Genomic DNA, 19,675 nt, shown 5'->3' with positions numbered 1-19,675 from the left:
GCCTTCCGAAGATGGCTCCATTCAAACGCTGCAAATGACTCGAGGATGTTTAAAGAATCTTGGAGACCCCTGTTCTTGTGGCTGTCCATGGCGCCGTCGTTCCTGCACAACAATGGATACTATGACGCCCCCATCACCGGAGTATCTTGCGGAGTCAAAGGTGACCGATCTGTACATTGGGTACTCCTTTCCAATTCCTCTTGTCATTATTTCTACTGGACTGCGCATCTGGGCGGAATTCCAACCGGGGAGACATGGATTGGCTTTTGACGATTACTTGATCGTCTTTGCTACAGTAAGTGGAGTGCAAGATACGTTCAACCAGCCACCACATCTGAGGCACTTAGAGCTAGCAATCATCGGTCTTTGCGTAACGGCCTTAGCGTATGGTAAGACATCCATTGTGGCCGAAGACGGTAACAGAGACACCAACCATTGTCGCTTCCAGGACCCTCTGCCGGAATGGGCAGGCATGTTATGGCCCTTGCCTGGAGCCAGGTGCAGATATATGCAAAGGTCAGTGGTACAGCTGGTTCTTTTATATATGATGTTCAACTATTCTAATGGTGCTTCTTCAGGTGAACCTGGCGCTTAATCACCTGTACAACCTTTCTAGCGCGAGCACAAAACTGGCAGTCCTTGCCCTCTACTTCCGAGTCCTTCCAAATCATACGTTTCAATCCATTGTCTTATGGACGGCCGTGACTATTGTCATGTGGTTGATCTCTCTGGAGATGGTCGCCTTTGTATTGTGTCCAAATTCAGTACTCAGGGCGGATGGTCAGCTCGCTGAGTGCATAGATTACAGTTCCTTTGCCGTGTTTGTTAGCATCAGTAACCTGGTGCTGGATCTCTGGGTCTTTCTGCTTCCGTTACCCATCACAGTACGGCTCAAGGTAACCCGCAAGAAGAAGATGGGCATTGCTCTGATGTTCTCGCTCGGTTTAGCGTACTGTTCCTCCATGCTTCTTGGCCACTATTTGAGCTTCTACTAACAGAGTGTAGAGTCTGTGCGGTATGCACGGCTAAGATCATCGTCTATTACACCAACGACGTGGCAGATCTCACCTGTGAGTCTCCATCTACCTGCTTCGGGCGACCACCTGCCACGTTTAACGTCTGAGATAACCATGCGCAGGGACCGCGAACACGATATACCTCTTTTCCGCTTGGGAGCCCACCGGAACGATTCTTTGCGCTAGTATCCCTGTCACCTACAAACCTCTTGCCGCGAGGTTTCGGAAGGTGGCCAGTCTGCCGCCGAGTAACAGTGATCAACCACGCCAGCACAGCCATCGGAGCTGGTACCAGGTGACCATTGGACGGATGCGCAAGAACAACGCTCACCTCCAGATCTCGAGCTCCAACGATACCCTCGATAGTTCAACACACTACCTCGCCTTGATGAGCACGCAGGGGAGCAGACTTGATACGATGGGTGACAGACGGGACGGAGATGAGGAGGCTGCTCCTCCTAGTCGGGCCTTGTCGCAGCCAGAGAGCTACACACGAAGTGCTGTGGAGCAATAATCCAGGGGTTGTGACAAAGATCGGGGATACTAGGGGAGGAGGAGGTTGGCGGCTTTGTCCATTTGAGATACCTTGTACGCATCATACATTGCGCCTATTCTTGCTTCGTTACAGCATTATCTATGGTCTATCTACTCGTCTTGAACGGATAGAAGTTCCCAAGTTGTGTGTCCCTGGTCCCTGCGGCTCGGTCGGAGCCTCTAGCTTGTGCAAGACATATGTACTGCACAATTGCAAGGACTAGCGACATCTACCAGGAGCTGATAGCGCAGTCTTCCACCTTGAGAATGACCCATACCGTGGGGACGATGGATTAGGAAAATTATACGGATACGGCTGGCTTCTATCCTACAACCACTTGGCAGCATCCATCTCGCTAATCTATTATACCGAGATCACTATACGCCAGGTAGGAATCAAATCCCCGTCTGTCCCCGGGTTTTCCCCACGGTCGCATGCCCCGGATTCCCCGCATCTCGTCGTATATTGTACCGAGATCACACTCGAGATGTTGCCGCAGAGTCATCTGGGAGCAGTACTTAAGCGGCTGATTTCTCGCTTTCTTCTATCGCTGGATACCATGTCTCCTGCATTATGAAACCTGTCCTGCTTGCTGCATTGGCCCTTACTGCCGCTCCGGTCGTCCCCGGCCAAACCGGCAGACCAGGCACGTTTGCAAACCCAGCCTCAAACGTCCGTCCTCGCTTCCGATACTGGCTACCAGACGCAAGCGTTGACAGCCAGGTGGTTGCAAACGACATCGCAGCAGCCGCTAGTATTGGAGCTGGCGGCGTCGAGTTCCTTCCATTCTTTGAGTATGGTGGCACTTTCGGCGGACCGCCCGCCAACAACTGGTCGACATACAACTTCGGAACTCCAGCATTTGTAAATCTTTTCCAGACAGCGCTCGAGGCGCACGCTGAACATGGTCTCGTTATGGACTTTGCACTCGGCCCTAACCAGGGGCAGGGTGTGCCGGCGGAACCGGACAATGAGGGCTTGCAGTGGAACCTGGTATGCTCGACGCTCACTACTACTACTACTACTACTACTACTACTACTACTATTGTGCGATGGACTAATAGATCTTGTCTCCCAGGTCCCCTTTTCCACTAATGTGCGAGGACGAAAGTTCGAGGCAACGATACCGGGATGGGGCACTGGAGAGCTGGTCGCCGTGGTTACAGCTCTCGTGAAGGCAACGCAGAACATCAGCGAGGCGGTAGCAGGACTGGCCGGCCCCGAGACAATCGCATACTCCAAGTTTACCCTTGACCATCGCACACTGACCGAACGTACTCAGGGTGTGAACCCAGACGGTCGGGTGGCCCTCAGCTTTCCTTCTCCGCCCGCTGGAAGCCATTACAGGGTGTTTGCCTTCTATGAACGACTGGCTGGCTATAAGAACCTTGTTTTTCCATCTGAGCGGAACACCAGTATCTTCGACCATGGATCGTTTGCGGTCGACCACTTTGATGCGAAAGGGGCGGCTGTTGTGCGCGACTTTTGGAAGGACAACATATTAAACGACCAAGTATCCGATCTCCTTGCAAGGGTTGGCAATTACGGTACGCTCTCTACCTGTATCCACTGTAGCCTCTGGCTAATGCCATGATATAGCATGGGAGGATAGTCTGGAGATGCACTTCAACGTGACGTGGTCTCGCTCGCTTCCTCCTCGCTTCCATGACCTCCATGGATATCGACTCGAGCCCTACCTGCCTTTATTGACCTTCCGCCAGAATAGTATCCTGCTGCAACCGAATGAGCCAGGCCCATTTGAATGTGTACTAGACACGAAAGACAAAGGCATGGGCTATATCAACGACTTTCGCGCAGCTCTTGTCGCCGGATACCAGGAGTACCTGGGTGCCATGGCACACTGGGTCCACAACACTCTCCGAGTCCAACTATCAACTCAGCCAGCATACGGATCCGTCATGGATATGCTTGCGATTGTCCCCATCGTCGACGCTCCAGAATGTGAAAGCCTAACATTTCGAGATAATGTCGATCTGTACCGCGCGTTCTCCGGACCCGCACGACTAACCGGCAAACGCGTGGTCTCGAACGAGATGGGAGCTGTTCGCGATGCTGCCTATAGATACCATCTTCCTGAACTACTGGTCTCAGTGAACCGAGCTTTTGTCGGCGGTATTAACCAACTCGTGCTACATGGTCAGTCATATTCGGGAGCGTATCCGAATACCACCTGGCCGGGGCATACGCCATTCTCCTATTTGTTCTCTGACTCGATCTCGCCGAATCTCCCGATTTGGAACCACGGGTTGAGAGAGGTCTTGGATTATATAGGTCGTGCCCATCATATCCTGCAGAACAGCGTGTCCAAGGCCGATGTCGTGATCTACCACAAGCAATCTGCTACAACGATCGAGGATATTTATCAGGCAGATGACTTGCGGGACGAAGGTAGTTCCATGCGATGCAGTTATCATGATTCGGACTAACGTATCTCTCGATTTAGGCTGGTCATGGAACTATCTCTCCTCAGACAACCTTTCCTTGAGAGAGGCCAAGGTCCAGAATAGACTCCTTGCTCGCGATGGTCCGGCGTGGAAGGCGTTCATCGTGGAGTCATCTCAGAACCTCACACTCGATGCTGTTCGAGCACTGACAAGATTCTCGCGTAATGGTCTGCCTGTTATCTTCAGCGGGGGAGTACCGGGTTTCTATGCGACGGGGGACAGACTGGAATATCTTTCCTTCAAGCGGGAGCTTGCACAGCTTCTTCAGTCTCGCAACGTACATCAGGTTGCGTCCGGGAAAGTGACAGCCAAATTGAAAGCCCTCAAGTTAAGGCCACGGGTCGAGCTGAAAGTCAACGGGACCGCGTATACTTCCTGGAGCGAAGGAAATGGGATCGGCTACGCGGTGGTATACTCTGACATTGCCAGATCCACTGGCTCCATCACTGTTGCTAGTACTGACACGCCCTATCTTCTCAATCCCTGGACAGGCGAGACCGCTCCCTTGCTGATCTACGAACGAACCAAGACCACTATCACAATACCAATCAATATTGCCGGCAACCAGACTTTGTTCCTTGCGTTCTCCAACACCCTTCCAAGCGACATCCGTGTCCCAGCATACTCTGTCACAGAAGCTCCCCCTCAATTGCTAGCTGCAGTACCAACAGAAGAAGGAAAAATCTCTCTGCATATTCCATACATGGATAGCCCGTCGCACATCGTCCTCAGCTCTGAAAAACAAGTCCCAATTGATACAATTCTCGTTCCACCCTCTATTCGACTACCAGACTGGAATCTAACGGTGGAGCACTGGGAGGCACCCGAGGACATGTACAACCTCACCACAGCAAAGCGAAACACAACCCACCAGCTCACATCCCTAGCATCATGGACAGATACCCCGGAGCTTGCCAATACCTCCGGAGTAGGCTTCTACGCAACAACGTTCAACTGGTCCTTCAACACTCCGAGGACACCGTGCGCCCCGACCCAAGTCGACGGAGCCTATCTGTCCTTTTCACGAGTCGTCGACTCAATTGCAGTCACCATAAACAATCACCAACTGCCTCCAATCGACTTGACAAATCCCGTCGTGGACATAACTCCCTACCTGCACGCCGGCGAGAATACCATGATAGTCACCGTCCCCACCACGTTATGGAACTATCTTCGTACCATTTTGGACAAGGTACGGAGCGCAGGTGGACCTGCTCTTCCTCTGCGTTTTGGAATGGTTTCTGGACCTACGGAGGCTGGTCTTATGGGGAGTGTTAGTTTGATCCCATATCAGAGTATCGTTGTTTAGGGGATGAATGGATGGGTCTACAAAGGGGATTAAGACGGATCTTGTACCATGTTTCAATCAATGACTTGTTACATCAGAATCAAAGATGCATTGTTCCGCAAATATAGTCCACACACAGCGCTGCAACAGACTCTTTATACAAGATCCCTTGACCAAGGATCAGCGCCGTCCCATTCGACCCAAACCACAAAGCCCTACACTGCCCATCACGAATAATAATCTTTCTACGTTCGGTCAGCGTTTCAAGAGATCAAAGAGCCATACCTGCTTTGTTATCAAGGAAAGATAAATACCCATCGAAGCGCGCCTGATCAACAACCAATCACCATCACTCTCATAACCAACACTCAACTCAAATACTTAACACTCAATCAAAATGCCTGCTACCAACAGCTCAACCACCGCCAGCGCCGGCAGCAGCACCACCCCAACCGACAAAGCAACCTACTTCCGAACGCGCTGGGCAACCCTCAGCGACAGCCAAAAGGCGACCTTCGCCAAGAGCGTGCGCGAGTTTGCCGAAGTCGGCAACCTGCACCCGATGTTCCCCCCGGGAAAGGCCGGTCAGGATCTGATCAAGATGTACATTGTTGCTATTTCAGGAGCCAGCGAGGCGTGGTGGAGTGAGCGGCTGCCAACTTTGGAGGATACGGAGTGGACTGCGGAGGATGGACAGGGGTTTCTGCAGCGGCATATGTTGTAAATTGCTGCCTGAATTCCGTCTTCTTATTGGACTAGTCGCTCGTTTCTTAGATTAGTTGGCCGGCTTGGGTTGGTTGATCGGTTTTGTCAATAAACGAGATTTGTCTTGCTTGTCTTGAACGCGATGTCAACAGTATGCCTGGAATGCTCTCATAGCATGAGTAGATAGATAGACTGGAAAAGGGAAGGTTGAGTGAAGACATCATCTCTCTGGCATCTAGACTCATCGGCTTAGCGAGGCATGAGGGGGTCTGGAGTGCTCTTATTAGTCAATCCGCCAGAGGATGATTACTTCTCCAACAATGGTATTGGTCCCTGCCAGCCCCACTACAATCTCCATGGTAATCCGGGGTTGTTCAGCCAGTAATATAGCATGTTATTCGTCACATGTAGACGACCGAGTATAAGGCGCGGGGATCAAGTCCGTTATAGAATGCGGGGTTAAGTCGTAGCCGGTGTGTTACACTCCTCCCCTCCCCCTCTTTCTCTCTTTCTTTCTTTCCTTCTCCCTTCATCATCATCTCACTTCTTCATCCTCTCTTCCTTCTCTTCCATCTCCCTCATCTCCAAACCATCACTTCCATCAACCCAGCGCTGTCTCTCTCCATCCATCATGGGCTCCGGTGAATGCCCCGTCCACAATCGCAGCAACGCCAACATTGGTGGCGGTGGCACTAACAACAAGGACTGGTGGCCTGACGACCTCAAGCTCAACATCCTGCGCCAGAACACCTCCGTCACCAATCCCTACGACAAGGACTTTGAATATGCCGCCGCCTTCAACAGCTTAGACTACTTCGCTCTCAAGCGTGATCTCGAGGCTTTGATGACCGATTCCCAGGACTGGTGGCCCGCAGATTTCGGCCACTACGGCGGTCTCTTTATCCGCATGGCCTGGCACAGTGCCGGTACATATCGCGTCTTCGATGGCCGTGGTGGTGGCGGCCAAGGTCAGCAGCGCTTCGCTCCCCTCAACAGCTGGCCCGATAACGTCAGTTTGGACAAGGCTCGTCGTCTCCTGTGGCCGATCAAGCAAAAGTACGGTTCGAAGATCTCCTGGGCCGACTTGCTCATCCTCACTGGCAATGTCGCTCTCGAGTCCATGGGCTTCAAGACATTTGGTTTCGCCGGTGGTCGCAGCGATGTTTGGGAGGCGGACGAGTCGGTCTTCTGGGGAGGCGAAACAGAATGGCTCGGCAATGATGTCCGTTACCTTGAAGGCGAGCTCGACAGCCCACTTGGTGCCGCTCATATGGGTTTGATCTACGTCAACCCTGAAGGCCCGAACAAGAACCCTGACCCGATCCTTGCGGCAAAAGACATCCGCATCACCTTCGGTCGTATGGCCATGAACGACGAGGAGACTGTTGCCTTGATCGCTGGTGGTCACACCTTTGGCAAGACACATGGTGCCGGTCCTGGAACCCACCTCGGCAAGGAACCTCATGGTGCCGGAATTGAACTCCAAGGATTGGGCTGGCAGAGCGGCTTTGAGTCTGGAACCGGCCGTCATGCCATCACCAGTGGTCTCGAGGTCACCTGGACCAAGACTCCCACTCGGTGGAGCAACCAGTTCTTCGAGTACCTGTTCAAATACGAGTGGGAATTGACCAAGAGTCCTGCTGGAGCTAACCAGTGGGTGGCTAAAAACGCCGACAACATCATTCCTGATGCTTTCGACCCCAGCGTCAAGCACCCTCCTCGAATGTTGACCACCGACCTGTCGCTCCGCTACGATCCCGAGTACGAGAAGATCTCACGTCGATTCCTCGAGAATCCTGATCAATTCGCTGAGGCATTTGCGAAAGCATGGTTCAAACTCACCCACCGTGATGTCGGTCCTCGTACCCTCTACCAAGGTCCGGAGGTGCCATCCGAGGTCTTTATCTGGCAGGACCCCGTCCCGGAGCTGAACCATCCTGTCATTGATGTCGATGACATTGCTTCACTGAAAAACGCTATCCTATCCAGCGGAGTTGATCACACCAAGTTCATCTCCACTGCTTGGGCCTCCGCCTCCACCTTCCGTGGCAGCGACAAGCGTGGTGGCGCCAATGGTGCTCGCATTCGCCTGAACCCTCTGCGCACCTGGAAGATCAACAGCCAGCCTTGGTTGGACGAAGTCTTGAACGCGCTTGAGAGCATCCAGAAACAGTTCAATGGCGCCCAATCGTCCGAGAAGCGCGTGTCGTTGGCCGACTTGATTATCCTCGCCGGTGCGGCAGCGGTCGAGAAAGCCGCCCGCGACGCTGGCCATGACATCTCGGTTGCGTTTACCCCCGGTCGCACCGACGCGTCTCAAGACCAGACCGACGTTGATTCCTTCAAATACCTGGAGCCAATTGCGGACGGCTTCCGTAACTACGGCCGTGGTACTGCTCGCGTGCGCACCGAAGACTTCCTCATCGACAAGGCACACCTGCTCACGCTCTCTGCACCAGAGCTGACCGTCTTGGTCGGTGGCCTGCGCGTGCTCAACAACAACTACGACCGCTCCAACCTAGGCGTTTTCACCGACCGCCCTGGCCAGCTGACGAACGACTTCTACGTCAACCTTCTCGACATCAGCACGCAGTGGAAGCCAGAGGATGATACCAATGAGATCTTTGTCGGCTTGGACCGCAAGACCGGCCAGACACGCTGGAAGGCTTCGCGCGCCGATCTCGTCCTCGGTTCACACGCTGAACTGCGCGCGCTTTCAGAGGTCTACGGTAGCTCCGACGCAGAAGGAAAGTTCGTCAAAGACTTTGTTGCGGCCTGGGAGAAGGTCTCGAACCTGGATCGCTTCGACATCAAGCAAGGGGCGGGCACCCCACGGATCAAGCCACAGCTGTAAATATCGAACATTATGTTGACTGGGACAAAGCTGTGGGGGGAAATTTGATACGGCGCTTCATAATGACGTTTACCGTCCACGATAGTTATCTGCTAGCCGAACAATCGAATGATTTACGAGTTTCGCACCTCCTGCATGATTGTAGATTTCTCAGCGGGTCAGCTACAGCTAGCTGGTGGACTCAGGAAGTGAACGTAACCAAACGACTACACTTCCCTCCGTACATGGTAAAGACATGCTTACACTAATTACAGCTGAACGCAGGGAGAAGACCTCAGGCAAACCCAATCAGATCTATTGATATAAGTCTAAACCACTCACCCAATCCCAACGAACGACTAGCCCCAAAAGACCGGGCCACAACCTCCCCCTACCCAGGTAGGTAAGTCTCCAACCTTGGAAGGTGCCGTCTCTTACAGACTATTCTTATTCAAAAACTCCTCATCCTCCCTCGTCCACTCCACCTCCTTCAACGTCGGAATCACCCTCACCCACCACTCCTCATCCGCCCCCGACACGCCCACAATATGCTTATACACCAGGTACTCGCCCGCCCTGCCACCCGGAAACATTGGATGCCACTGGCCTTTCTCCGCGAAGTGCCGCACGGCCTCCGCGAAGATGCCCCTTTGGCTGTGTGTTGCCTGGGCCCAGCGGTCCTCGAAGTGGATGGCCTTTTCGGCTTCGGTGGGGGTTATGATGGGTTTTTCGGTGCTGCTGGTGGCGGTGTTGTTGTTGGTGGGAGGGGTCATTCTTGCGGTTTTAGTTGAGTAGGAATAGTAGAGTCTGGATAATGGTTCGTGAGTTGTTTGTGGGATCAGGGGTGTGTGTGAGTGTAGTCGGATGATATCTCTATTCAGCGGAGAGATGGAAGGGATATTTATATCCACCATAGTGAAGCATCATATCTGCTTTGGTCTCTAACGGTGAAAGCCCATTGTTTTTTTTGACTCCTACAAGAAACCATGTTGTACATCAGATTCTAATGTGAAAGGACTTCAGAAGTGGCTGATACCTGTAAAAAAGACTCACAAAGGGGCTCTTTATTGGTTTTGGACTGTGCTTTATGATATGAATCAGACCGTCCTTTGTGGCTTGTTTCGCGACTCTCCAGTCTGATGCGTAGTTTCTCATCAAGGAAGGTATCCGCGCTTCATACTAGACCGAGTCAGAGCTCGGAATAGTAAAGACCCTTTTCTGACACGCGCAAAACAACGAGCATAATGAACAGTGGCAGAAGCGATGACAGTCCAGGGCGACAGAGGTAACTTTTCTTTAGTAGTCCTAAGACCAAGAGCATTTAACGATGCTGTCTTTGTACTTAATCAAATATACTGGGCCCTCAGGCTCTGAGTATGACATGACGCAGTATCTGAAGGGCCGTTACGGCGATTACTACAGACCGAATAGATATACTCGCCTGTCCCTCATGGATTATAATAATGCTAGAGGACCAAGTATGCTTCCGGCAATATCAGAAAGGTATTCACAAGCCGTTGCTACGGCTTTTCCTAGTGACCATTTGGGAGATATAGGAGGCAGACCCTGCACGGCCTAGGTCTAATGATACGACAGTATGAGCAAGTACCTATACTTGACGGCATTCGTAGCTCATTTGAGTGGGGATGGTCGTCTCGGCGGCAGGGATAATTATCCGTCAGACCAGCTGGCAGCTGCAAGTCTTTGATTCGTGACATTTACCCGCCTTGCAGAGGTAATCTATCTGCAGGCAGGCCAGGACATATAGCCTCGGTAGTCAGACCGTACTGGCTATCAGAGTGTCGATCGGTGGCTACACTATCGCGGGGCCCCGCATGGGAATCCTGTTCAGACTCAAGCCCAGACGGTCGAATATTTCCCGCTCGGGGTAGAGCCAACCGACAATCATTGCAATATAAGATAATGTCCTCATGCCGTAGTTTGATCCTCTCAGTAACCTCTGTGTTCTTGCTCGTGTCGCGAGAAAAGCCCTACACGATGCGAATCATCCATGTTTTAACCCTTGGCCTTGCGGTCATCCACGCTACACTGGCGTGCGAAACAGATGAAGACTGCAGCCTCAACGGCATTTGCCGGCGCACTCCTTCAAATAGAGCCTCGCCTAGGACTAAAACCTGCGACTGCGATCCAGGCTGGTTCGGCGACGACTGCGGCAGACTCGACCTTGCACCAGCAATCCAAGCAAACGGTTATAACCAGACCGCTGCAACAAACCCTGCACATTTCGGCCCTAATGGAAACTCATCCTGGGGTGGTCAAATCCTGCAGGACCCGGAGGACCCCAAACTTTTCCACCTCTTCACCTCCCAGTTCGCCGACGGCTGTGGGCTATCCGGGTGGCGCCCAAGCTCGCACATCATACGAGCAGAATCACGAAATGGACCACAGGGCCCTTACCACTACGCCGAAGCAATTAGCGAGCCCTTCCGACACAACCCGTCGATCATCTGGAGCCCTGCCGACAAAAAGTACCTACTATACACAACCGGTGCCCAGGCACCCCCCGCCACCCGCTGCCGCAGCATATCCTACACACAATGGCCCAACAACATCTCCGTCTCAAGCTCCTCCAGCCTCCGCGGCCCCTGGACGCCCTTCGAGCTGATCCTGCACAGCAAATCCCCACACTCGACAAACCCGGCCCCCTTCCCCCTCTGGAGCCCCAAGCACCGCACGTCGGAAATCATCCTCGCCGTCGAAGACAACGCCATCTACACAGCCAACACCTTCAACTCCACCTACACCCTCCTCCACACGCAACCCTGGAACACAACCGAATACAGCCCCACCTGGACCGAAGACCCCTTCCTGTGGCGGGATAAGCGTGGAAACTGGCACTTCCTGAACCACTGGATGATCGATCTGGTCGAGCACAACGGACAGAAGTGGCCACGGGTGGGCGCGCACATGTACGCGCGAGAACTGACGGGACCCTGGCATTTCAAGCAGCAAGAGGCGTTTAACTCGACGGTGTTGTTTGTGGACGGGACGGTGCGGACGCTGAATCGACGGGAGAGGGCGAAGATTTTCTTTAGTGATGATGGGGAGATGACGCCGCTGTATCTGGTGAACGGGGTGCAGGAGATGGGGGATTCGGGGCGGGCTTCGACGTTTGTGCAGCCGATTGGAGTGGCGTGGAGGGGGTTTGAACGGGGGCTGGGGTTTTAGTGTGGTGGTAGAGTCATTTCTGAATTAGCTTTTGAATAGGAGTAAGTAAAAGAATTGAAGGAAGATATGACAGTGCCCACAACTGGTGCTAACCATACCAGTATCCTGATTCAACTAGACGAGGTGAGCATATATATTTCTGGCCGGCATGCAGGTCAAAGTCAATACCGAAGCCACACAGCATATTTTCTAGTGGATGAAATTTTAGAAGGAACAAACCACTCTGTCACCTTATATATACCTATTTCTAGCATCATGACCTTCAATTCAAGCAAACGCCGGCTGTTTGCCGGTGGACGCCTGATGTACAAGGCATCAAACGACCGGACCGCGATAAGGGGCCGGCCCGATATCGTCACGCACGTGACAGACATCCCACTTTCACTTTCACTTGCACGACCCCAAAAAGTTGACTCAATGTGTTGATCAACCATCCAGAAATATCACAATATCAAAATGCCCTCTCTCCAAGATAGCAAGCTTGCCTTCATTGGCGGCGGCAACATGGCCTCCGCCATCATCGGCGGCCTGCTCAACCAAGGCATCAACAAGCAGAACATCACCGTCTCCGAGCCATGGGACGTCAACCGGGACAAGATCGCTGGCCTCGGCGTGCAAACCACAACTTCAAACGTCACTGCCGGCGGCGACGCCGATATCATCATCATCGCCGTCAAGCCGCAAGTCACCAAGTCTGTCTGCGAGGAGCTCGCCGATGCCTGGTCCAAGCGCTCAACCCTCCCTGTCGTCGTCAGCATCGCCGCTGGCATCACCCTGCAGAGCCTGAAGGAATGGCTGAAGACATCTGACGGCCGCACCGCGCATCTCGTTCGCGTCATGCCCAACACCCCTGCCCTTGTCGGAGAGGGTGCGTCAGGTCTCTTCGCCAGCGAGGACGTCACCTCAGCAGAGAAGGAGCTCGTCAGCGCGCTGCTGCAGAGCGTCAGCAAGGCCACCGAATGGGTCGACAAGGAGCAACTCATCGACGTCGTGACCGGACTATCAGGTATGTCCCCACAGCTCTACAACCCACCACCACTAACTCCTCAGGCTCTGGACCCGCCTACTTCTTCGCCATGGTCGAGCACCTCGTCGCCAGCGCCACAGCACTCGGTCTCCCAGCTGAACAAGCGACCCGTCTCGCCGCGCAAACCTGTCTCGGCGCCGGCAAGATGCTGACCGAGTCGTCCGACAGCCCTACTCAGCTGCGGAAGAACGTCACCAGCCCGAATGGAACTACTCATGCCGCACTGGAGACCTTCAAGGCATTGGACTTTGAGCAGATTGTTGATAAGGCTGTTAAGGCGGCAACTTCCCGCGCGGCTGAGCTGGGCAACACGCTTGCGAAGCCATAGGGGAGGTTATAAGATAAGAAAATCATGATACATTCTTCAATAAAATCAGTTAGTACTTGTGTCTTCGCGTTCAGAAAGCTATTGCATCTTTATTGTAAGCTTTCTCGCTCTAAGTGATAGGTGTCTACCCAGAGGTGGTCAGTCTTGTTTTCATGAGCTCAAGAGCCAATCCGGGTCGTGAAAAGCCAAAAAAAAAAAAATGATGGCAATGAGACGCACTCTGATATTAACCATATAGCATAATGTACAAATTAACAACCTAGTGAGGACTATAGCCTGATTGCTCACCATTCACATCCTATTACTGCACATCGCCCGACCCACTAACATACTGCACACCAGCCTTAATGATCCGCATCACAACATCCACCTCCTCCTCATTCCTCGGCGCATAAACAAAGACATACTCCATCGGAATCGCCGGCAACCGCCCGAAAGTCAGAGTCTTGAACAGACTCGACCCGGCAAGCGGAAACCTCTGACCCCAGCCGGCCTCGATGACGCGTTTGCCTAGGAGCAGTCAATCACCTGCAATATCTTTCATACTGCGACAGGGGACATCACATACAATCCGCCGGCGCAAGCGTAACATGGACCGAGTGATCACTCGTCCCATGAACATGACAGACCTCCCTCTTCAAGCCCCTCGCGACGTCCGTCAGGGGAACCCTGTCGCAAACATGCGCGGCATCGGTATATTTCTCCAGGATCGACGGCACGCGATCAACGACATGCGCATTCCGATCTAGGAAGGCCGTGTACTCAGCCATTAATTTCTATCCGAACATCAGCTGCTTCTCATTCCTTGATACACACAAATCAGCACAAACACATACATCCCTAATCTCCTGACCCGGCCACTCCCCCGTCTGCCTCTGCGGAACCGCAAAACTCCCCATCACGGGTCTTTCCCCTTTCCTCGGTGGTAGGTCCTGTAGATACTCCTCATCCTGGCCCGCAGCGATTTTCCGATCGTAAAGCCCCGTATCGAACATCTCGCGCTTGAACGGGTTGAAGACTAGCTTCACACCTAGCCATCCAGCGACATTGTACGGTGGCCCGCCCGGTCCGAGAGCGAGATAGGATTGATAGTCACGGTAGGCAGCTGGGATGAAGAGCGCGAGGACAGCTGCCGGGAGGGCGCTGAGGAGGAGTCTGCTGCGGGGTTGGGAGAGGAGGTTGGCGAGAAGGGCGGCTGCTTTTTGCGAGAGGGTGGTTATGTCTGGCATGATTGCAGTTTTTCTGAACAATGGATTCTCGACGCACATAAGGTTGACATATAAGGAATGTGGTGAACGGGGCGGGGCATTCCGTAGTACGTCAGATCTCCGGACTCCGCGTCCTCCCGACGGCATGGGGTGGCCTGATCGGCGGTAGTAGAGGGGATTGGCGGCCGTTACATATAGTGCTTGGGATTTGGTCTTATTGATACTTTAATCCAAGTTGGATCGCTAGCACTTAAAGGGAATGATGGCTGTTCTATCGACTTGCTTCCCACCGTCCCACTCGCACCCAATCGCTCCATTCTACGCAAATAAGATCGACCGTTCGCATAAAGGCGCAAATGGTAATGGCGTGCTAAACGTCATGAGCTAGTGGTAGCGTGCAGATACTCCGAACTATCCGTGTAACGCCCGAGCTGAGGGTTGTTATCGTGGCTGGTGCTGATTGGGCTTGTGTGGGATTCTCCGTGAAGATATTGATGGCTGGCTGAGCATACTAACCATGCGCTAGCTGTAGATTCTACTCTGCAGGATTCTACCCCAGCGAGTAAGACAATGCCAGTCGAAACCGATCTGGTCCAGCCCAGGCCGACACATTTACACAACAAAATCTCAAGGCCGACAGGGGCGAAGAGCTAGTTATATAAAGCCACAGCCGTGACCAATTCTTCGAACCCAGGACTCTGCACGAACACTCATATCCACCAACAAGCATTATGCGCTTCGAACTCCACCAAACCGACCCTTCCTCTCCTGACTTCGCGGAGCTCGTCGCCTGCGAAGTCACCAGCTTCGACAACCCGCACCAGTCCATCTTCCGCTTCTTCTACCCAATCTTCGGACCAGAAGCAGAGGAACAGAAAAGAACAGAATTGAAGAACCTAGTCGACCTACAACGCCAATGGGCAGTCGATGACCCTGATAGCGTGTGGCTGAAAGTGATCGACACGGAGCAGAACAACAAGATCGCAGGGGGTTTGCTGATCAAGGTGCATAGACAGAATCCATTCACTGCCAAGAAAGAGAAAGAAGATTCGGCCGTTTGGTATCCCGCCGGGAGTCAGCGGGAGTATATCGACGAGGCGATGAAGATATTCAATGAGCCGCGGGAGAGGTTTATGCAGCGGCCGCATTTGTGTATGTTCATTCCCACCTCTACCTCTACCCTATTGATAAGATATAAGGCTGACGAGACAGACTCCTACATCGGCTTCGTCCTCCCCGAGTACCGGCAGCAGGGAATTGCCGACATGCTGCTCGAAGAAGAATGCCGACGGGCGGACGAGCACGGGCTAGAAGCGTACATGGAGGCTGTCACGGCGATGGGCGTGCCGATTTTCATGCGCCATGGGTTCATCCCGTTTCGGAAAGTTGCTGTTGAGCCAAAGAGAGAGAGCCCTGATGAGGAGTGGAGGGAGATGGAGAGGAAGATGCAGCCGCTGCGGTTCTGGCCGATGTGGCGGCCCCAGTATGGGAAGTTTGTGCAGGGGGTGACGACGCCGCCGTGGGAGGGGCATATGAGCGGGATGTTTAGTAAATTGTAATTACCTTCTCATAAAGACAGGTTATGTAGGCGGAAAATGTTGGTTTGGTTTAGTCTTCCATGGAATAAGGTACGAGGAAACGAGTGACCCGTCGGTCACCGCGGGGGGACCACAAAGCCAACAGCTACAGATCATGTGCATGAGAGTATCCAGCTACGGGCAATGACACGTAAGCTAGCTCCTAAGCTAAGGGTTCATCACGACTGGCGTAGCTGAGTACGAACTAGACTTGCATCCAGCCAGCCATGGTCGGACCCTATAGACACGTGGTGCACCGTCAGCTGCTATGCTGGTCAAACTGGGGTATAAAGATATGCTGGCGAGATAGGAGAACTTCATGTTGGCAACGAACAGAAGCATTTGCATCTTCAGAGCAAGAATGCTGTCTAGAGCATTGGCCTACATTAAATATGTGTCGGGAGGAGTGGCAACTCCAGAAGACACCCACAACCCTCTTATCCAGGAGCTCCAGCACTGGATCCTTTCCGATTCGAGTCGAAAAAGGGACTTTGAAGCAGCCGTTGCGGCAGCAAAATCATACAACATAAACGAGATGCAGAATATCCAGTCCTTAGAGCACTTCCTAACCTTTCTAAACGAACAGCTCCACTGGATCCCCACCGAAGCCATACGCCCTAAGGACCTACTACATCGCTTGACAATCACCTGGCTTATCTTCGACCAGCCCCCAATACGAAAATACCAAAGTCCCATCCGGCCAATCGTTGGCCAGCATCAAGAGCCCGACGAGCTAACCTGGCTCTCAACCTGGATGATCCGCTACAGCAACGCCATCGGCCACTTCATGGACACCCCTGCATCAGCGTCTGAACTCACAACCTTCAGATCAAACCCAGCCTACAGAATGAACGACTACATCGAGCCCCGCAGCGGCTGGAAAACATTCAACGAGTTCTTCAGCCGACACGTCAAGCCCGGTCGCCGGCCGATCGCCGCTATCGGGGACAATTCGGTCGTGACAAGTCCCGCGGATTTCGAGTTTAAGGAGATGCATCGCATTACTGCCGCCTCAAGGGTTACGACCAAAGGACTGTCGTGGCCAATAGCGCAGATGCTGGTCGACTCACCGTACAAAGACCGGTTCGCCGGCGGGGTGTGGCTGCATGGATTTTTGAATGTCGACGACTATCACCGCGTGCATGCGCCTGTTGCTGGGACCGTGGTTGAGGCACGGGTTATACAGGGTCAAAACTATATGCAAGTTGAAGCACATGGCCCAAGAGGCGAGGGGGGTGCAGAACTGTCAATTCCGAACGAGACGGGGTATCAATTTTGTCAGTCAAGAGGACTGGTTATCATTGACACTGGCGGTGGTTTGGTCGCAGTTTTACCCGTGGGAATGGCGCTCGTCTCATCCGTCATTCTAACAGCAGAGCTCGGGGCCCAGCTACACAAGGGGGAAGAGCTGGGGTACTTCCAATTCGGCGGCTCAGACGTGGTACTCATATTTGAGGGTCGACTCAATACACAAATCACAATGTTGGCAGGGCAACACTATAAGATGGGGGAACACATTGGACATTTGTCTCCGGAAGAAAGCGTGCCCTGAAGGCTTGCCAGAAGAAACAACAGAGAATATTAAAGAACGTACAGGGTGGGTATGAAAAAAGAAAGAAAGAAACATAAACATCCATGATCATAACCATCACCAGCCGCCTAACACTTCCGCACAATGACATTCCAATTATCCCTGTGAAAAGCCTGCCCCTTAGTCGAGTGGCCCTCGCCAAATCCAGTCCGCACGCAGCTCGCCAGAATGAAATTTGCCCCGCGCGTGAGCGTAGTATAGCCCGGGAGTTCCCTAGTATTTGGAGCCTAGCACACAGTGCGCATTAGCACCGACAAAACAGAACAGGAGGGGATGGGGATGACAGAGAACAAAAAACATACATCATTACACCACCACAACGCACCCGTATTATGGCATCGCACGCGCTCACAGTTCGCCCAGCCAGGCCCCCGGATCGGCTTCCCCGAGAACCTCATCACATCATTAATGACCTTACGGGCGATATTCACGTCGACTGCCAGCCAGTCCGGCCTATCGCCGCAATACATCGACGTCAAGCCCCACTCCTCTTGCTGTTGGTTGAAGCGCTTCGTCAGCTCCAGCTGGCGCAGCTGGCGCTTGTAGTGCGGCTCTGTGTACTCCTCGTGGAAGTTGGGGTTGTGCTTGAGGGCTTCCTCGTAGGCGTCTTCGAAGGTGCCGTTGACGATGATGGTTTTGCCGGGGAGGACTTCGAGCTCCCATTCTGGCTCGGAGACTTCGTACCCGTCTATCGGGGCTGTTAGGGCTTGGGCCTGTGTATGTGGCTGAGTTAGTGGTGTTTGTGCAGTTGAGAAGTTGTCTTGGGGGGACGAACCGCTGGGAAGAGGAGCGGGAGGAAAGCCACAAGGTTAGCGAACCGCATGTTGATTGAAGGAAATCGATCGTATCAGTAGAACCAGCTGCTGTTTGCACACTGCAAATATAGAGAATCTGGCAATCGTAAGAAACAGACGACACGACTCTTTATAAACAACTGCCCTACCAGTCTACAAATGTCACGCTGAGCATGCCGCAATGCGAAACATATACCAGCTTCAGGATACTACATCTTTATGCTACCACACACTCGCTCTATGTTTAGCTATTGAGGACCTCATCGGGACTTATTGAGCTCTTATTCAGGGCTATCCCGAGTTTATTGATCCTGCAGAGTTTGTGGTCGCCACGTTTCGTGGAAGGGTCTTTTTATGCGGTCAGCCTCATCTCAACAAAGAACTGGTGACACAGACCATGTATGTGTAGTGCAGCATTCCGCAAACAGACAATACTATATGTCTGAGCGCGATTATATGCATGGATGGGCGGTCATTTGAGGCTCTCGGTTGACGGGTGGTTGGTTGGCATGGAGGCCAAGCAGAAGATATGTATCGCTGCGCATCCGGGAATTATATTCTGGCTCTAGCGAGTCATGTTCAATAGAGTAGTCAATAGGCTGATGGTCTGTGACAAGCACTGGAAGACGATTGGGGTGCTACGCTGGCCGACGCACCGGGAGCCAACTCAGGCATACCAGCGTTGAAGGCGAGATTACAAGGGGTCACCCTGCTGCAGAGAGTTGTTACGGATCGGAGAGAATATTTCCGACATACAAATTAAGTAATTATAGGCAAACAGCCATACAGAAGCCCCGAGCGCATTAGGCACACAAGGACAGGGGCATCAGGACAGACGTTGGAATATCCCCTACAGTCCAGCAGCGAGACCGCGTTCTGAAGATGGCACTCTTGCTGAGCCACCAATAACTATAGAACACTTAGGCTGTCCAGGGCCAGATCGACCTGGGGAACGGAAGTCGGCCCCGACTCGGTATCGACGGGCGAGGGCACTCTAAGGTTCACCAGACCCAGGCCTGGGACGATGTCTGTTTCTGGTTCGTTCCTGGCCCGGTGAGTGTGCCCGATCAATGAACAAATCAAGTCTGCTCTCGAGTGTGCGGTGCGGGTGGCTAGGTG

At 53.0% G+C, this 19,675-nt stretch overlaps 10 protein-coding genes across 10 annotated transcripts; 7 read left to right on the top strand and 3 right to left on the bottom strand.

The window, feature by feature from the left end:
- Positions 1–112: 112 nt before the first annotated feature.
- BJY04DRAFT_216405 (putative integral membrane protein PTH11-like) lies at positions 113–1,530 on the top strand (the record flags this gene model as incomplete). Its single annotated transcript, XM_073715743.1, has 5 exons — positions 113–389; positions 449–516; positions 579–949; positions 1,006–1,070; positions 1,139–1,530. The coding sequence occupies 5 exons, from the start codon at positions 113–115 to the stop codon at positions 1,528–1,530; spliced, it is 1,173 nt and encodes a 390-aa protein (XP_073573395.1).
- Positions 1,531–2,124: 594 nt separating this feature from the next.
- Positions 2,125–5,352, top strand: BJY04DRAFT_226598 (uncharacterized protein; the record flags this gene model as incomplete). The annotated part of the gene is made up of 4 exons (XM_073718448.1): positions 2,125–2,544; positions 2,630–3,098; positions 3,151–3,960; positions 4,016–5,352. The coding sequence occupies 4 exons, from the start codon at positions 2,125–2,127 to the stop codon at positions 5,323–5,325; spliced, it is 3,009 nt and encodes a 1,002-aa protein (XP_073573394.1). The 3' UTR covers positions 5,326–5,352.
- A 1,095-nt stretch (positions 5,353–6,447) lies between these two features.
- On the top strand, positions 6,448–9,050 carry BJY04DRAFT_27148 (catalase/peroxidase). Its single transcript, XM_073720044.1, has one exon. The coding sequence runs from the start codon at positions 6,641–6,643 to the stop codon at positions 8,861–8,863; it is 2,223 nt and encodes a 740-aa protein (XP_073573393.1). The 5' UTR covers positions 6,448–6,640; the 3' UTR covers positions 8,864–9,050.
- Positions 9,051–9,197: 147 nt separating this feature from the next.
- On the bottom strand, positions 9,198–9,763 carry BJY04DRAFT_184919 (uncharacterized protein). Its single transcript, XM_073710693.1, has one exon. It carries the CDS (start codon positions 9,754–9,756, stop codon positions 9,277–9,279), a length of 480 nt encoding a protein of 159 aa, XP_073573392.1. The 5' UTR covers positions 9,757–9,763; the 3' UTR covers positions 9,198–9,276.
- A 654-nt stretch (positions 9,764–10,417) lies between these two features.
- On the top strand, positions 10,418–12,211 carry BJY04DRAFT_184917 (uncharacterized protein). Its single transcript, XM_073710692.1, has 2 exons — positions 10,418–12,059; positions 12,130–12,211. The coding sequence occupies exon 1, from the start codon at positions 10,766–10,768 to the stop codon at positions 12,029–12,031; it is 1,266 nt and encodes a 421-aa protein (XP_073573391.1). The 5' UTR covers positions 10,418–10,765; the 3' UTR covers positions 12,032–12,059; positions 12,130–12,211.
- A 174-nt stretch (positions 12,212–12,385) lies between these two features.
- BJY04DRAFT_27059 (pyrroline-5-carboxylate reductase family protein) lies at positions 12,386–13,635 on the top strand. Its single transcript, XM_073720043.1, has 2 exons — positions 12,386–13,037; positions 13,082–13,635. Exons 1-2 carry the CDS (start codon positions 12,488–12,490, stop codon positions 13,384–13,386), a joined length of 855 nt encoding a protein of 284 aa, XP_073573390.1. The 5' UTR covers positions 12,386–12,487; the 3' UTR covers positions 13,387–13,635.
- Positions 13,636–13,687: 52 nt separating this feature from the next.
- On the bottom strand, positions 13,688–14,615 carry BJY04DRAFT_216398 (uncharacterized protein; the record flags this gene model as incomplete). Its single annotated transcript, XM_073715742.1, has 3 exons — positions 13,688–13,896; positions 13,955–14,162; positions 14,223–14,615. 3 exons carry the CDS (start codon positions 14,613–14,615, stop codon positions 13,688–13,690), a joined length of 810 nt encoding a protein of 269 aa, XP_073573389.1.
- Positions 14,616–14,832: 217 nt separating this feature from the next.
- On the top strand, positions 14,833–16,326 carry BJY04DRAFT_184910 (GNAT family N-acetyltransferase). The gene is made up of 2 exons (XM_073710691.1): positions 14,833–15,746; positions 15,807–16,326. The coding sequence occupies exons 1-2, from the start codon at positions 15,326–15,328 to the stop codon at positions 16,151–16,153; spliced, it is 768 nt and encodes a 255-aa protein (XP_073573388.1). The 5' UTR covers positions 14,833–15,325; the 3' UTR covers positions 16,154–16,326.
- A 206-nt stretch (positions 16,327–16,532) lies between these two features.
- BJY04DRAFT_216396 (phosphatidylserine decarboxylase) lies at positions 16,533–17,723 on the top strand (the record flags this gene model as incomplete). The annotated part of the gene is made up of 1 exon (XM_073715741.1): positions 16,533–17,723. The coding sequence occupies one exon, from the start codon at positions 16,533–16,535 to the stop codon at positions 17,721–17,723; it is 1,191 nt and encodes a 396-aa protein (XP_073573387.1).
- A 107-nt stretch (positions 17,724–17,830) lies between these two features.
- BJY04DRAFT_216395 (uncharacterized protein) lies at positions 17,831–18,585 on the bottom strand (the record flags this gene model as incomplete). The annotated part of the gene is made up of 3 exons (XM_073715740.1): positions 17,831–17,989; positions 18,065–18,475; positions 18,538–18,585. 3 exons carry the CDS (start codon positions 18,583–18,585, stop codon positions 17,831–17,833), a joined length of 618 nt encoding a protein of 205 aa, XP_073573386.1.
- Between the last annotated feature and the right edge of the window lie 1,090 nt (positions 18,586–19,675).

The sequence above is a fragment of the Aspergillus karnatakaensis genome (genome assembly GCF_047715665.1).
Source record: "Aspergillus karnatakaensis strain CBS 102800 unplaced genomic scaffold BJY04scaffold_14, whole genome shotgun sequence".
Lineage (NCBI taxonomy): Eukaryota > Fungi > Ascomycota > Eurotiomycetes > Eurotiales > Aspergillaceae > Aspergillus > Aspergillus karnatakaensis.
The sequence above is the reverse complement of the archived record's forward strand: the minus strand, read 5'-3'. Positions and strand labels throughout refer to the sequence as shown.

Coding starts and splice junctions, on each gene's coding strand:
- BJY04DRAFT_27148 (XM_073720044.1), top strand. CDS start 6,641: ATGGGCTCCGGTGAATGCCCCGTCCACAATCGCAGCAACGCCAACATT.
- BJY04DRAFT_184919 (XM_073710693.1), bottom strand. CDS start 9,756: ATGGTGGATATAAATATCCCTTCCATCTCTCCGCTGAATAGAGATATC.
- BJY04DRAFT_184917 (XM_073710692.1), top strand. CDS start 10,766: ATGTCCTCATGCCGTAGTTTGATCCTCTCAGTAACCTCTGTGTTCTTG.
- BJY04DRAFT_27059 (XM_073720043.1), top strand. CDS start 12,488: ATGCCCTCTCTCCAAGATAGCAAGCTTGCCTTCATTGGCGGCGGCAAC. Junction 13,038..13,081: donor CGTCGTGACCGGACTATCAG/GTATGTCCCCAC, acceptor CTAACTCCTCAG/GCTCTGGACCCGCCTACTTC.
- BJY04DRAFT_184910 (XM_073710691.1), top strand. CDS start 15,326: ATGCGCTTCGAACTCCACCAAACCGACCCTTCCTCTCCTGACTTCGCG. Junction 15,747..15,806: donor TATGCAGCGGCCGCATTTGT/GTATGTTCATTC, acceptor CTGACGAGACAG/ACTCCTACATCGGCTTCGTC.